The sequence below is a fragment of the Notothenia coriiceps genome, unplaced genomic scaffold (genome assembly GCF_000735185.1).
Source record: "Notothenia coriiceps isolate Sejong01 unplaced genomic scaffold, NC01 NC01_scaffold00037244, whole genome shotgun sequence".
In the NCBI taxonomy this organism is placed as follows: Eukaryota; Metazoa; Chordata; class Actinopteri; order Perciformes; family Nototheniidae; genus Notothenia; species Notothenia coriiceps.
In genome coordinates, this window is record NW_011369945.1 from 18,910,624 (window position 1) to 18,926,172 (window position 15,549).

Genomic DNA, 15,549 nt, shown 5'->3' on the forward strand with positions numbered 1-15,549 from the left:
CATGATGAGAGACTGACAACGTAAAGATCGGACGCACGTGCACACGTCTCTTTACAGGCCATGTGCAGCAAAACAAATATTCTCTCTAAATCAGTTTTTTAGTCTAAAAATTGCATATATGATTCAAGCGCTGCATGATTATCAAAAATAATATGGAAATTGCAAAATCTATAATATAATATTTGTTAAATGATCAATAAGTGTGTTGATACCATTTTGAACGAAGAATTGGAAAGCTGCAGAGATATCCCGGCATTAAGAAAACATATGTTTGGTACAGATCCTTTTGGAAAATCAAACTAATGATCAAATTACTCAAAATAACTGGTTGTTTTCTCCAAATAGTGCAGCCCTACTAACCACACACACTCCTGTGTTATGATACCACAGAGCTGTGAATCGAGCCCAGAGGATTCATCCTCTCATGCGCACAATGCCGAACAAAGCAGAGCAGCGAGCTTTCTCTCACACAACACCGGTTTGAGAGCATATATACATATACACTCCGGAGTGGATGGTAGATAGAGTGATAGAAGCTCTTTACATTGCCCGGGTCCAGATGTCTTTACACACAAACACACACCATCTCAGAGGTTCTGGCTCGGTGGAGAAAACTCAATCTCAGCCTTATCGCTGAGGACCGCAGGACACACACACACACACACACACACACACACACACACACACACACACACACACACACACACACACAGTTTGCCAGCGTAAGAACATGATGAACAAATAGTTCAAGCCAATCGTGTAATGGCTTTATCCCACAGGTCACCAGTCAATTGGTTTCTCTTTAGCACGGTCCATGCTCCATATTGATCCATATACTATCACTTCTTTCTTACAATTCACAAATCAACATTATTTTCTTGGACCCACCAAGTTCCCAACCGCGTAGTGTCATTGGAGGGGCTGGCAGATATGAGTTAATCGTGCACTGTTCGTGCCATTGTCGGCAAAAGGTCTTGGCACAACTGATTTGACAATATCTAAAGCGAGTGTGTTTAGTATAGTGTTGAGGAAGATAAAAGATAAAGACAGTGGTTTTACAACGATGATGATAAGTGGTGAATCACTGGATCCACGTGAAACAGATGACTATCGGACTTAAGCCTGCTGCCACAAAACAAAAAACAATCCTAAACTGGCTGAAAGGGACAAACGGAGGTCAGTTTCGACAGACTACCTTCGGACTTCACAGTGGAAAAGTCACACACTTGATGTTAACCTCTATCAGAAATGCCATGAGGTAAAAGTGATTTGCATGGAGCAGAATTACGGTAGATGAATAAAAAAAATCGTGCTACATTTTGCTGTTTTAATTTCATTTAACATCTTCTTTCTGTTTATTTATAAAATATGTTTATAGTAAAGTTACGAACAACAAAGTATAACCCTCAAAGCGGACAGTATGGACACAGGGGATTCAAATATGTGCACACAGGCCTTTGTAATTTGTATTCACACATATCAGAAAAATAAAGCCTAACTCAATTTACCCTATAGAATAACCCTGAGGTAGCACCGATTAGCCCTCCGCCCCACACCCAAAATCAGCTGGCTGTGGTTGGATTCAGCAGTCAGCAGATTGGAGGTGGATGGGGGGGGGGGCACAGTGCTATTCCTCTTGCCTCAAGGTCACAGTTATTGGAAATGGAGACATCCAATGTGCTCACATCTCTCTTTGAAATCCGCACACAATGGAGTGATTCCTCTGTGTCAATTTGGCCTCCCCTGATAACTGATAAGGCGGGCCTTTTTACATACCACCTATGAATACCGCACTATAGGCGTTATACACACACACACACACACACATTCAGATTAAGACCAATTTATTCATCTGCTACTATTATATGTGAGGATTTATTTTTCTCCCCGAGCACTGTGTATTTTAAAAGGCAACAATGAACATAAAAGGCATGCAATACTATCACTGCAGTTATGTGAATTACAATGACAATGGTTTTAATCATGGAATGAACTGTGCAAATGGGTTTTATGTGTATTGTCACACACACACACACACACACACACACACACACACACACACACACACACACACACACACACACACACACACACAAATCAAATAGAAAAAAGGATCACAGGATTTCTCTTCACTAGAACCACATTGTGGATCAGATTTAACTTAAACCCCACAAAATGGAAACATCTTTCGCTGACCACCACCTCATCCCCGGGGGGGCGGGAACAACAAAACACGACAAGGTTGACAAACAGTTGAGGGAAAGTGAGAGAAGTAAGAGAGTGAAGAGAGAAGATTAGTCACAACAAGAGCAGGATTAGGCTTGTTTTAAAAGGGACAGGGCGGCAGATTACAGCACAGTGTGTGCTGCAGTGTTGGCTGAATATGGTTTAAAATGACACTGAGCTCCATTTGTATTAGGAAACTGGATATGGGACAGAAGAGTGTGTGACTACTGCCAGAACTGTAGAGGCCCACAACTCAGGATACAAGGAAGCAGACTCATTGTTGACAAACAATTAAAAAAAAATGCTAAAAAAGATCGAACAAAGCCTGAGCAAACAGGACTCATTCTCCGGTGTCCTTCAGAAAGAAGCATGACATCAAATACAAGTATAGTAGCTCAAAGAGTAACCATTGTGTTGCTGCGCCTGGCCTCATTGGAGAGGGCTCCATAAAAACATGTTTTAGGTTTGTCTTTGATTAAGGCATTAAAATCTGCATATGACAATTCCCAGGCAATTGTCTATAAAACATAGATTGATTCTAGAGTTGTTTCGATGTACGACAACATGTAGCTAAGCTAAGCTAGATACGTTTTTTGTTGATTAATTAACAAAAGTATCTCATTTAAAATTGTTTATGGAATTGTAAATCATCAACCTTTGCTACATGTAAGCCTTTCTTACCATCAGGTGTCTAAATATCAAGGTTTTTAACTTGTTCTTATTAGGCTTTTAAAACACAAACATTTTGAAATGATCAGTTATGGTTTTGGTTATCGGCATTGGCTTATAAAACGAACATATTGTGCATTGCTGTTTCTTTATTTGCTACAATGCACTCATCACAACCTGGAAAACAAATGCACAATGCCAATCTCTGCTGTTGTGTTTAATGGCATCACAGTTTCTCTATTCTGCGTTTGCCAGGAGGGAGACTTTAGACAGAGAAAAGAGGGAGGTGGTTAGAGACGGAGAGAGAAAGGAGAATGAAGAGAGATTGAGGAATGCCTTTAATGCAGAGTTGCTCTGATGGCAGCAGATGAAAGGAGGAGAGTCACAAACCAACCAGCCCTTAAAAGGTCTAATCCTAACTGGGAGAGGGACTAACCTCCTGCTAGCGAGGTTCAACAACATTAATGAAACCTCCAGATATAAAAGCTCCACACCAAAGCGCCAACAGGCTTAACGATGGTCACCCTGACCACAAATAAAGATCACCCTCCTCCTTAACACTCCCTCAGCCTCCCAACAGGGTCACACTGGACCTAAATGTTTATTTCTGTCATTACTATGTGTGCTCCGTTTAACCACATGACACACACATTTACATTAAACCCATTAAACAATGTACAAAAAGGCAACTGGGATAAGGACTACAGGAAAAGCAAGACGTATTTAATGAATATATTAACATGGAAGCCTTAAAAGCCTTTTTGCAGCATGGACATGAAGGAAATAGACATAAACACATCTTTAGGCTGAGATCTAGTCTACGATGAGAACCTTTGCAAACTGGGATGCAACTTATATAATATATTGATATTGCTGTTATGGATCAATTTGTTTTATTTTAGATTTGGGGCGGTGGTGGCGAAGTCGATAGGGACTTGGCTTGGCAACTGGAAGGTCACCAGTTCAAGTCCCGGCAAGACCAAGTGCTCCCGAGGTGTCCCTGAGCAAGGCACCATTCCCTACACTGCTCCCCGGGCGCCGTTCAAAATGGCAGCACACTGCTCCTAACACTAGGATGGGTCAAATGCAGAGAAACAATTTCCCCAGAGGGATTAATAAAGTATATCAAAAAAAAAAAAATCACAAAAAAAAAATCAAGATTAAAGGTAGGTAAGAATGGAGAAACCAGCTCGAGTGCGCTAGAATTTGAAAATACACAACCGGAAAATATCTGCCCCTTCCTTCAGACTTCCTCACAGAGCCCCTCCTCCAAAACACACGCGCACATGACCAATGAGGGCACGAGATAAGTTTGTGCACAGATGGAAGGCTGCGTGTGTTTTGGAGGAGGGGCTCTGTGAGGAAGTCTGAAGGAAGGGGCANTGAAACAAAGAAAACACAGTACTGCTATCTGCTCCACTGGAAATAATCCATTTAGCAGCAAAAGCACTGTGTGTGCATTCATCATCTTAAATCAACAATATACATAACAACAGAAAGCACAGTGTTGTTCATCATCTGCACACAATCCCAGCTTCCCATCTACAGTTTCCATTTATCTACATTCAAGCAGAAATGTGATCAAATGGGGTAATATGAATATGTGAGTGAGTAGAAATGCACTCCGAGATGTCTCATATGCAGGATATAAAATACAGTGATTAGTGTGGCTGTCATTTCAACACTACTTCAGTGAAGGGAGTAACAAAGGTACGCATCATTTGAAAATCAAGCTACCAGCTGTAAAGCAGAATATTATTAGTTTGGCTTAAGGGACTATAAAACTAATGTTAGGGTGACTTTGAAATGGCTTATATGTTACAACAAAGATGGCAAGTGATAGTGCTTGTATTAACATTATGTGCAAATGACATCAAAACAAAACAAAAAATAACATTCTTCTATGACAGCAGTCTTTCCTGTTGACCTGAATGCCCTCTACCCCCCTTGAGACAAAAACTGGACAATCCAACCCAATATTGAAAATGCTTTGTGACTGTGAAATAAGTAATGCTTTAACTACACTTTGATTTGAACATCCCCTCTTGCCCAAATGAGGCGTTCTCTTGCTTGTGTATGGTCAGTTACCTTACTGGTGACCCCGGGGCTGGAGGCCCCCGGCGGGTTGGGAGGTCTGTGTGGTATGAGGTCTAGTCTGGGCGGCACGGGGGGCAGAGAGGACTGAGGAGCCATGGACATGGGTGACGGGGGGCGCTCCACCTGGATCAACAGCAGAACACCCATCACATCTGATCAGCTACATTTCAACAGACTGAGGATTGTCTAATGGCGGGTTTGAGGAATACAAATTAATGACTATTGGTTCCAATCAAACTTAGGTTAGAGAGAGTGGGGGAAAGGCAGTGCTTTGAATGAATAAAGAAGAACATTTTGCACAACAGTGCTCATTTTCTTCTCCTCAAATGGCCACATCTAAAGTTTAAAATCATTATTTTGAGCTACATGGCATAAAATAAAATGTTATGATTATGTCGGGAAACCTAAGTCCTGATCATGCAACAACAATTGCTCCATAACATTTGACTGCACCGTTCAATGGCGTAGATTTCTTTGCTCATCAAAAAGCAAAAAATTGAAGTTTGCTTGTTTTAAAAATAAAGTAACACAAATCAATACAACATATTTATGAAGTACAGCCATCTACTTCAAAGTGTACAAGTATATTTAAAGAAATGGTCAAAGATAAGAAAGAGACCAGGCCAGCAATGAATGCCATAGAAATTCCGGGGACCACTTCAAAGTGTGTGTGAGCTCAGGTATTCGCCTGATCTATATGCAGCACAGAGTTTAAAAAGAAGAAAAGAAAAATGCCCAACATATCAAACACTGAGGCACAAAAAAGTTACTACCTTGGCACCATGAAAGATGGAGATGAAAGACCTGGGATATGAGGAGTGATCCTGAATCTCAGAAAATATGAAAGGGGCGAGGCAGGGAGTATTTCATCTGTAGAGAGATGGGTCTCTCAAAGACAGATAAGATACGAAGACAGAAGAAACGCAGGAGGTGCGCTGAGGGCGTCAAACCAACGCAACATTTGATCAACTCTTGAGGTGTCATGACTAGAAACTTGAGGGAAACTGATATCACTTTTTTTCTTAATAAAGTTAAGGTCTTCCCACAGTATTACCTTTGAACAGGCGAGTTTGCTCATCATGAGGTGGGGGTCTTCAAGTCTGTCGTCGTCATCGTCGTCATAGCTGGGTGAAGGAGCCCCCTCAGCCCCGAACATGCCCCTGCAGGAGCCCCCGCTGTTGTCCTTGGGGTCAAAAGGATCCACAACAATGGGCTCCGTACCTTTAATCTCACAGCGACAAAAGGGACATCCTGTTCCCTGACCCTCCGACTCCTGTAACAAAAGCACAAAGACAGATGTTATGGGACACAGAGATGAAAGGGGGTCATGTGTTTTTATACGTCCGCCACGTTTGCCGAGAAAAACACTTAGTGAGTGTTCCTCTCAACAGGTATGAGGTGTGACACTTCACTTGAAGCGAAACACCCATACAGACCTGTCCACCCACTCTTACCTGCCAGGCGGTGAGACAGGAGGTGCACATGAGATGACCACAGGGCTCGATCTTCACATCCTTGTCGTTCTCGGCACAGATCTTACACAGCTGGAACGTAGAGCCCATCTCACAGTACAGCTCATATTGCTCCTAAGGGGGAAAATGAGACAACTATGAGTTTTCAGTGCCAAAACACAGTAACATCATACGATACTAACACCATCTGAGATCATTTCGAAAGAGCCCGGAAGGATCTGGAGCCAAGTTCAAAAATGTGGGGGCGTATTTTTAGTTTCAGTCCTGTGCTCAAGCAAAAGGAGTTTGTTCATAAACAAGTTTTCAAACCCTTGAGAAGACATGAAAGCCCAAGGGTTGTTTAAAGATATTTCACAATTTACAGTTGAATTTTGTGCAGTAAACATGATGCGTGCTTCAATGTGATGACAGTGCTACATTTTGAAAGACAGATGGGGTTTCCTATTCTTCTTAACAACAGAGGAAGCTCGCGCTGACAACAGTACAAATAGCTTGAACTATAAAAAAACATTCTGAAATGCAGCCATATTTTTTTTTTATGTATGAAAATGGAGCTCATGCAATGTTCAATCAGTGTATGACTTTGGAAACACTGTTGAAATAAGATGAAATTAAAGAAGGTGACTTCAAATGAAAGCCAAAATATAAAGGTTTAAATGTTGGCATTTTAATATATCATAATTGTTTATGTGAATGATTTAGGCTTCTGCAACCTTTACCTCATTTAAATTAGCTGAGGCTTTTTGTCACAGTGAAGAACCTATTTTTAATACATAGTATATTATTTCTTAAATATAGATGTGAGACATACAAAAATGGCTATATGTTAAAAGGAGTCAGCTACTCACCCATGACTAACTTAGTTCCTGTGCGGTGTTTTTTGTCATGACTTTTACTTCTGCTTCCTTTTGGTCCTGCACTAGACGGTAACATCAATATCTTTTTTCAACCAAGATCTTTATGTGTACCTAAGCTATTTGTCTGTAACAGTTAAATGCCAAAGGTCAGTGAGAATGTATGACGCAGCGTCCACACGGCAGCGTGCGTTGAAGCTTGCCGGTGGGCGTGTCTGAAACTCGACCAACAACCAATCACATGAATCTCCCGCCCCGGACACACAAGCACGGGGTTTGATTGACTAGAGCTTGTACTTGCATATGATTTGATTGGCTGACGCTTCCGTCGAAGCTTCAAAAGTAGAACATTGCTCGACTTTTGAAGCGAGCAAAGCGAAGCGACGGAACCACAATGCAGTTCGGCAAAGCGTGACATCACCCCATTCAAAGTGAATGGGCAGAAGCGTTGAAGCTTCAACGCACGCCGCCGTGTGGACGGGCCGTAAGACTTTAAAGAAGAAGATCCAGAAGCACGCTGCTCTGACCTGTGTGACTTTGATGTGGTCTTGAGGTGAAGGCTCACACAGTCCTGTCAGATCTGGGTTTTGGGTCCGACCATCTGGGAATAAATAGCTGGGGAATAACAAAATGAGAAGTTAAGCACAGTAGCCTTGGGTATTTCAACAGGCATTTTTATTTAAAAGTTAGCCCCATAATTAGTCAATATGATTATACTTCATGTATATCCAACAGGCTGCTGCATGAAAACATCTGTTCAGTCGTTCACTGGGCAACGTATTTTAATATCAGCACAGAGATGATGATGCATGTAGAGTACTTACGTGACTATTTTATAAATGGGCCAGATGGTATAATTACTATTTGATAAATGTTTGTAGATCCAGGCGATATACTGGATTGATTACAGGTGTGAGCAAGCCAACCATAGCTTTCATTTAACAAAAATAATCAGCACTGTCATGAAAAGATGCGTTTCATGCCAGCCAGCTAAAACACTGACTGAGCTGCACATTGGAAACCAACAGTTCAGTTCTGGTTATGATAACGCTGCAAAGATGGGAACTGGCAATATGATATGGCTGGATTGTTTGAGAGCTGAAAGGCAGACTCATTGTGGCGGGGAAAGCATAAACACATACTTTAAACAGAGATGCATGCTTTGTGGGAAGAGAAGAAGAAAGAAAAAGAGACATGGTAGAAAAAGTGCTGCATATGACAGGAAGCTTAACTTATAGATCATTTATTAAAACAAAAAAAAGACCCAGTTACAGAGACACAGAGCAGAGTTAAGGGTGACAATGATCAGAACAATTGCTGATATGAGTGTGTCAAACAAATAGCGGATGGACTTACAATCCTTCCCTGAAGCCGTCTATCAGGGCCTGGAAGAGCGGTTTATTGTGGGGAATGGTCTGGAGTATGTTTCCATCTGCGGTCACATAACCGATGGCCCACTGGCCCAGCCGGGTGCAGCTCAGTCGGAATATGTAACTGAGGAGGAAACATAAGAAATGAGACAGAAGACATGTTACGTGTTGTCAATATTTGTTTCCCAGACAAAGAGCAATCAAATAGAGATACTGTATTACTGCCACATATTGTGCTCATTGGTTTTCAGTGCAGCATGGTAGTTCCAATGTAAACAATTATGTAAAATGTACAGATCATTGAATTCAGTCAAGTGCCCGCAGGAGGGTGTACATCGGGTTCACTGAGAAACAAGTTTCAAGTATGCCTGTACATTTGAGTGAGATAAAGCAGGCAAAACAGCAAATATGTAAGTTGAATAATGCATGGGAATGTCAAATGTTTGTTCGGACTGAACAACAAACAAACAAGTTAAAAAAATGAGAAATCATATCAATAAGACTAATATGGTTTGAATAGGAAAAAACATTTAAATAAAATAATCATTTGTAACCTGCATTTATTGTATTGGCAGAATCATATGGAGAGAGGGCACCCACAGACAAGATACATAATGGGCAAAGACCCTCCAAACCCACCACTGCTCATCCAATTAAAAGATAAATACATCAAACAAAGACACGGTGTGATGTCTGCGTTTTATAATTATGCTGCTTAAAATGTTGCCTGTGGTGTTTTTTAACCACCAAAAACGAATTGGAGCTGTGGCTTCAAGAGGCGGCATCAGTCTGGAAAGACATGCAGCCACTCTTCCCTGTGCTCAACATGTTTTATGTCCTTGTTTTTAAGTTGAGAATGTTGTATCAGGAAATGACCAAATAAAAAAATCTGGAGTTTTTAACACCTTTAAGAAAAGGTGTTGGACGCTTTTATCCGAAGCGACTTATATACTCAATACTGTGGGCAATCCCAACAGGAGCAATTTGGGGTGAAGTGTCTCAGGGACACAACGACATGCTGACTGCAGCGGGGTTTGAACCTGTGACCCCCTGATCCGATCATCAACACACTAAGTGCACAAGTGGAGAAAGTAGTGTTGTTGATAGTCTCTACGTTTAGTTTGGATGTGGACCAAGTGCTTTACCCATAATACAAAGAGAAGGCTGTAATTAAGAGTTTCAAAATGCTGCACACACATTGGCCAATAACTGAGCGGATGTGGCCCTACACAAGCCAAGCCTCAACAGTGACGTCAGCTTTCAGTACACACACACACACACACACACACACACACACACACACACACACACACACACACACACACACACACACACACACACACACACACACACACACACACACACACACACACACACACACACACACACACACACACACACACACACACTTCCATGTGTGTATGATAGCATTATTGCCTTAGGTAAAACTGATGATGTATTAGGCTGTACACTTCCCACACACTAACACATGCGAAACATGTCTCTTCAGCAGAGACAAATATAGGACATTGGAGATTCAGTATACCACAACCAAGCTGTTGCCGCTCTAAATCACATGAACGTGGTCACATGACATGTCTTGTTAAGTTTGAACAATGGAAATAAAAGTGTGTTGCAAACACAGCTCACAGCGTGCTGATAGAAGTTGATAATGGACCTTAAACTATATATTTAAAGTAAATGGGAGGACACCACACACCAATAAGCACTAAATGACACCACATCTTTATTTGGATGGTGTGACAGGATGTGTGTGTGTGCATTCACATGTCTCTTGATATCTCACCTGCCATGCTTGTGTATAAACTTCTGCAGCCGCGCTTTGACCTCATCGTATGTGAGGAAGGCCATGTAGCCGGGGTGAGTAACTGCCAAGCTGTTCCAGTTCCGTAGCAGGGACGACCAAGGCTACACACACACACACACACACACACAGGAGAAAGAGAGAGAGGGTGACTCACTCATTTGATGCGTGAGTGAATACACAGTAATAACAACATGAGTAGAGTAATGGAGAGATAAACTGCGTTACGGATGACACTGGAAACAACCATTTAGTGAACTTCAGTGTGATTTACGATGGCTACCTGGGTCAAGCAGAGTAAAATGCTCCTTAAAGCTGAATTTGGAGCACTTTAAACAGCATGCATCTAACTTGGTACCATCTGGAGCCACATAATGAGGAAGATTAAAGGGAAATACGCAGGCTGCTTCCCATAATGTATGTAAAGCAGAACACTTTTTTTCTTTCTTTAAAAACCACCAAGATAACAAGGCTTGAAGCTAAAATAGTCAAATAATTCATACAACTCCATAGAGTGTGGTAGTGAGAAGGTGTTTTCACAGTTAGTCTGGTGTGAAAGGAAGTAGAATTACACATACACCACCTACAAAAAGATTTGCAAGGGCACGGTACAGGCTAATCACAAAGAGGGACTATTCTGTTCCCCGTGCATTTCCAACATATTTGCACACATTTTTATCTGGTTATTTATACTTTTTGCCCAAAGGAAGTCACAAATCAAAACTGACTCCTTTGATCGACTCAAGTTTAACATTTTTTGTCTTATCTCTCTTTTGAGTGTAATTGCAGACAAGTATCAGGGTTTACTAAACAGTAGGGTGCTTCTGACTGACTGTCTTTATGTGACATGTTACTACGTAATGTAGCTGTACAATTCTTTTTCAGTCGCCTCTTATTTGGACATTATTTTTAGATGAACTGTTCACACTACATGAGAGCTGTTGATAACACACCCAGATAATGGAGCCTAAAGATACAGTATGAAACATTTCAAGGGGCCGATAGCAATATTTAAAAAAATGCATAATTTCATCCCCAGTGTACTGCATATCAAGGACAGAGCTCAAAATGGCCACAGGCTCACTTCCTATTCTGTGTTTGAGGACATTTAGAGGAGTCTTTTTTTTCTGTTTGAGGGAGGGTCATAGGAAATGTCTGTAATCTGTTTAGGCCTCATTAAGCCGATCAGTGCTGTGCACACATTTAGCCTTGGATAATATCACTGAGGGGAATGAGCAACACACACTACTGCAAGCCAGATATGACGCAAGATGCTTTAGATAATACAAATGAAAACACAGCAAGTTTACAGTGGTTTACAGATGACATGGTATACAACATCAATGTTTCCCATAGAAGTGTTTATTATAATTCTGATATGAAACACTTTCACTAAATATAATAGATAAGCTCTGGAGATAATGCCAATACACCCATCCTCCCCCCTCCATTTCCCCTAACCCTTTTTACAGCCCTACATTTCACAATCATGCCCAATTCTATGTGTGTATGGGAGTAGTTTGGACCTTTAACTACAACATTGTATCAGCAGGTTTAGGCAAAGTAAAACTGTAGGACCTAATCTGTGACGCTCTACAGTGCCAACGTTGTTTGGGAATTATACCACAAATGTTCAACCTTGCTATTTATTATTCATCTGACACAAAGAAAAGGATATGTTATAATGATAACATGACACATAATGACTGTCCTTGAGGATGTTCCTTAGTGTTATCACCACCTGGAAACCCTAGACCTGCCTGTGCCTTTTTAAGTGACAACAGACATCACATAGAGAGGACCAAATAACTGCCAAACATTTTGTATCTGTAATGTGCGAGCAGAAACAATGCAAGAACTTCCGTCCCACCAGACAGCGTGAATAAGTCAGCAGTCATCCTGCTAACAAGTTGATAGGGTAAGCCAAAAAGTGACAAATATGTTTGAGTTCATTATGCGCTTCTCATATGATATTAGTTTCCATGACAACGGCTGATAGACTATGCTATTAATTACACTCCGTCTTCTCAATCACCCTCTTTCATAGCACATATTTCTCTTTCATCATCTCAGACTGTAACTATGACAAATACATCAGTGCCGTGTGTGTGTGTGTGTGTGTGTGTGTGTGTGTGTGTGTGTGTGTGTGTGTGTGTGTGTGTGTGTGTGTGTGTGTGTGTTCAATACCTGGAATAGCCTTGTGAAGATGTCAAACTCAAAGACAGAGATGTAGTCATTGCAGGCGAGGTCGATGGTGGACTTGAGGGCCATGGCCTCCAGTCCTGAGCTGATAGAATGAAACTCATGGAGAGACTGACGAAATATCTTCCAAGGCACAATGGTCCTGTAACACACAAAAAGAAAACCATGACGAAATCCCCTTTAAACAACGTAATATCTTTTATCCTGACAACAATACAGACGTCTTGTGCTGAAGCATGCTCGGCTTTAAAGATGCAGTGGGGGATTTGGTATCGATCGATAAAAAAAACACCTAGGGAGTCATTTTTTACTAGCCATTTCATGCTACTTGTCAGCAATGTGGCTAAATAATGCTCCAAAAGGAAAAACTGGTAGATAGTTACTTGACATAAAAACATTTTTTTTTTTTAAATGTAGTATTGGGAAAACCCAGGTTTTAAAGTGCTGTTGTTTCACGTGGCTGGATTCCTTTTGTATGACACATTTGCATAAAACCAATTTTCTCAATTAACTTGACTAATTAGGTTAAATATCTGTGATTGTATAGAACATGGGTGTCTGATTACATTTCAAGGACCTGTCAGAAAGACACACTTAAGTCAAAAGAGTTCTGTATTCAATAACAGAAATAGGTTTCCTAAAGAAGATACTTGTTACTGACACTGAAACTATTGCTATCAAGATGCCATTTCAATGTAGTGATTAGTTGTTTTTTTAATTCATATTTTCTTGAGTTATCCCATATTGTTCCAGGATGCCAGTTTGGGTAATATTTATATTCAATGTCTGAAAAGATATAGAGTTTGTCTCACTTGTCCCCGAAGGCGTGCCTCCAGAACTCTGCAGCGTCGGCCTTGGTGATGCGGAAGTTGTCACCCTGAAACAGACCATTGGGGAAGATGGCCTTAAGCTCCGCCAGCATGTGGCTGAAGATCAACGACAGCTTGGTGAGGTTCCTCCTGAGGAAGTCAAAAGCAAAGGGGAGTGTGTGAGAGTTCCCGCATTTATCTTTGCAATGTGGCCGCAGTGTCATCAGCCCGTACAACAGTTTAAAGAGACAAATGCAGAGCAACACAAGACATTTCTTTAAATAAATGTGTGGATTTAACCCAATAGCACAGAATATTCGGTGTATTAAACAAACAGCCAAGCAAAGAGAACAAAATAAAGATGGTAGTTTACCCTTGTGGCAGAAGTTAGTTTCAAGTGTGCATTTGAACCACCAAATAAGAAATAAGTTAATGTGTCATAAATCACTTCTTGTATAAGTGATGTTTGATGGATATAAGTGAAGCTAAATATGTATAAGGCACATCTTTCTCTGGGTGCATGCAGCTTCCTGACATCCTTCTTTCTCACTTGGGGTACAAGAGGAATGTTAACTTGCTACTATATGTCCTCCAGTTGGGAATTAGTCTTGACACGAGTGCTATCTAACTGTCAGTGTTGATCTAATCTACCCACGCTGCATTGATAGCTTTGGGAAGACGTTTAACTGTGTGTGTGCGTGTGCGTGCGTGCGTGCGTGCGTGCGTGTCTCTCTCTCAAGCCGATTAACGCGAGCCAGTAAAGTGTTCCTCAGTCAACAAGCTCGTCTGAACAGTTGCTTGAATTGGGAACAGCATCACAACTGATTCATCTAACTTAGAAGAGGGGAAAACACAGGACAAAAGAAAAACAAATGTATGAAGATATGCTGGCACTGTTATCGAGTAAAATTAGGGCTGGCAGTTGTAGAGCTTCTGGTAGCAGTAGGTTGGCCTTGGTGTGGGGAATTGCTGCACATTTTGGTGCAACGTCTAAGTGGTCATAGTTGTTATACCGCTCAAAAGCCCACAATAGAAAAAGAAACACTTGAGGAAAAACTCATCGACTCTTCAATTATATTCCGACAACATGTGAAGGTTTAACCTTTAAAAAAGAGTTTCAAATGTCGACCGTTCACTTCCGTACAGGTATCAGGTTATAGTTTCAAAATGACGAAGTATGAAATAAAGACATTTCCCTGGAGGCTTTCTTTCGTCTAATGCCCGTCCACAGCTGCTTCAACATTAAAGAAATACTGACAAGTCCAGGAAGGCAACACAGCAGATAAAACAGAAACTCACATACAACGTAAGAGTGAGAGAGATGTGGAAGCCGTGAAATTGTCATACAACTCTAATTCCACAGAGAAGAGGAGAGGGTTGAATAGTAGGAGAGAAAAAGAAAGATGACAGGATGAGGTGAAGAGTATAAATCAACAAACAATTGAGAGGGTAGGATACCAAGAACAAGGAGACTGGAAATCCAGAGAAGGAAGGAAGCCGCACAATGTCACTATGACCCTGCACCCCATTGCAGCATTAGAAGTGTTTTGCTGAGAAAGACATGATTTATGAGGCAGCACAGAGGGAGATTGTGCTTGGCTGCCGGGCATAGTGAATTGACATGCACAAGAGAGACAGCTATGAAAGCGTGGCTACACTGCAGCTGCCCTACACTACACTACGCACCCTATGAGTGGTGCTGGGGGGGAACTGGAAAGAGTCAATGAGTGAGGAGGACAGTGACTGGAGATGGATGAATAAAATGAGTGTACATTGAGAGCTTTTGTGTGGTCGTGTACCTCAGATGGGCACCCGAAAAAAGAAATGCAACGCTCCTAAACTGTATTTAAAGTGTGTTTGTACCCTCTCAGTAGTACGTGATACTAAACAGTGAACACTGATGCATGTCTAATCCTTTGAACAGCTCTGCCCACTTTGAATGTACAGAAAAAGACTTGAAGCCAGATGCAGGGTGTCTTTGAAGCAAGGGTAACCCTCATTAGTGATGCAATGTGGAAACTGAGA

At 41.3% G+C, this 15,549-nt stretch overlaps 1 protein-coding gene across 1 annotated transcript in view; it reads right to left on the bottom strand.

Moving 5' to 3' along the window:
- Nucleotides 1-2,566: 2,566 nt before the first annotated feature.
- The window catches only part of cbl (Cbl proto-oncogene, E3 ubiquitin protein ligase), a 29,350-nt gene continuing 16,367 nt past the window's right edge, over nt 2,567-15,549 (bottom strand). Inside the window, exons 3-11 of the mRNA XM_010794340.1 lie at nt 13,528-13,674; nt 12,701-12,857; nt 10,496-10,617; nt 8,675-8,812; nt 7,846-7,933; nt 6,447-6,578; nt 6,047-6,265; nt 4,984-5,115; nt 2,567-2,581 (exon numbers count right to left, since the gene is read on the bottom strand). Coding sequence (XP_010792642.1) covers nt 2,567-2,581; nt 4,984-5,115; nt 6,047-6,265; nt 6,447-6,578; nt 7,846-7,933; nt 8,675-8,812; nt 10,496-10,617; nt 12,701-12,857; nt 13,528-13,674 — 1,150 coding nt within the window. The remainder of the gene's footprint in view (nt 2,582-4,983; nt 5,116-6,046; nt 6,266-6,446; nt 6,579-7,845; nt 7,934-8,674; nt 8,813-10,495; nt 10,618-12,700; nt 12,858-13,527; nt 13,675-15,549) is intronic.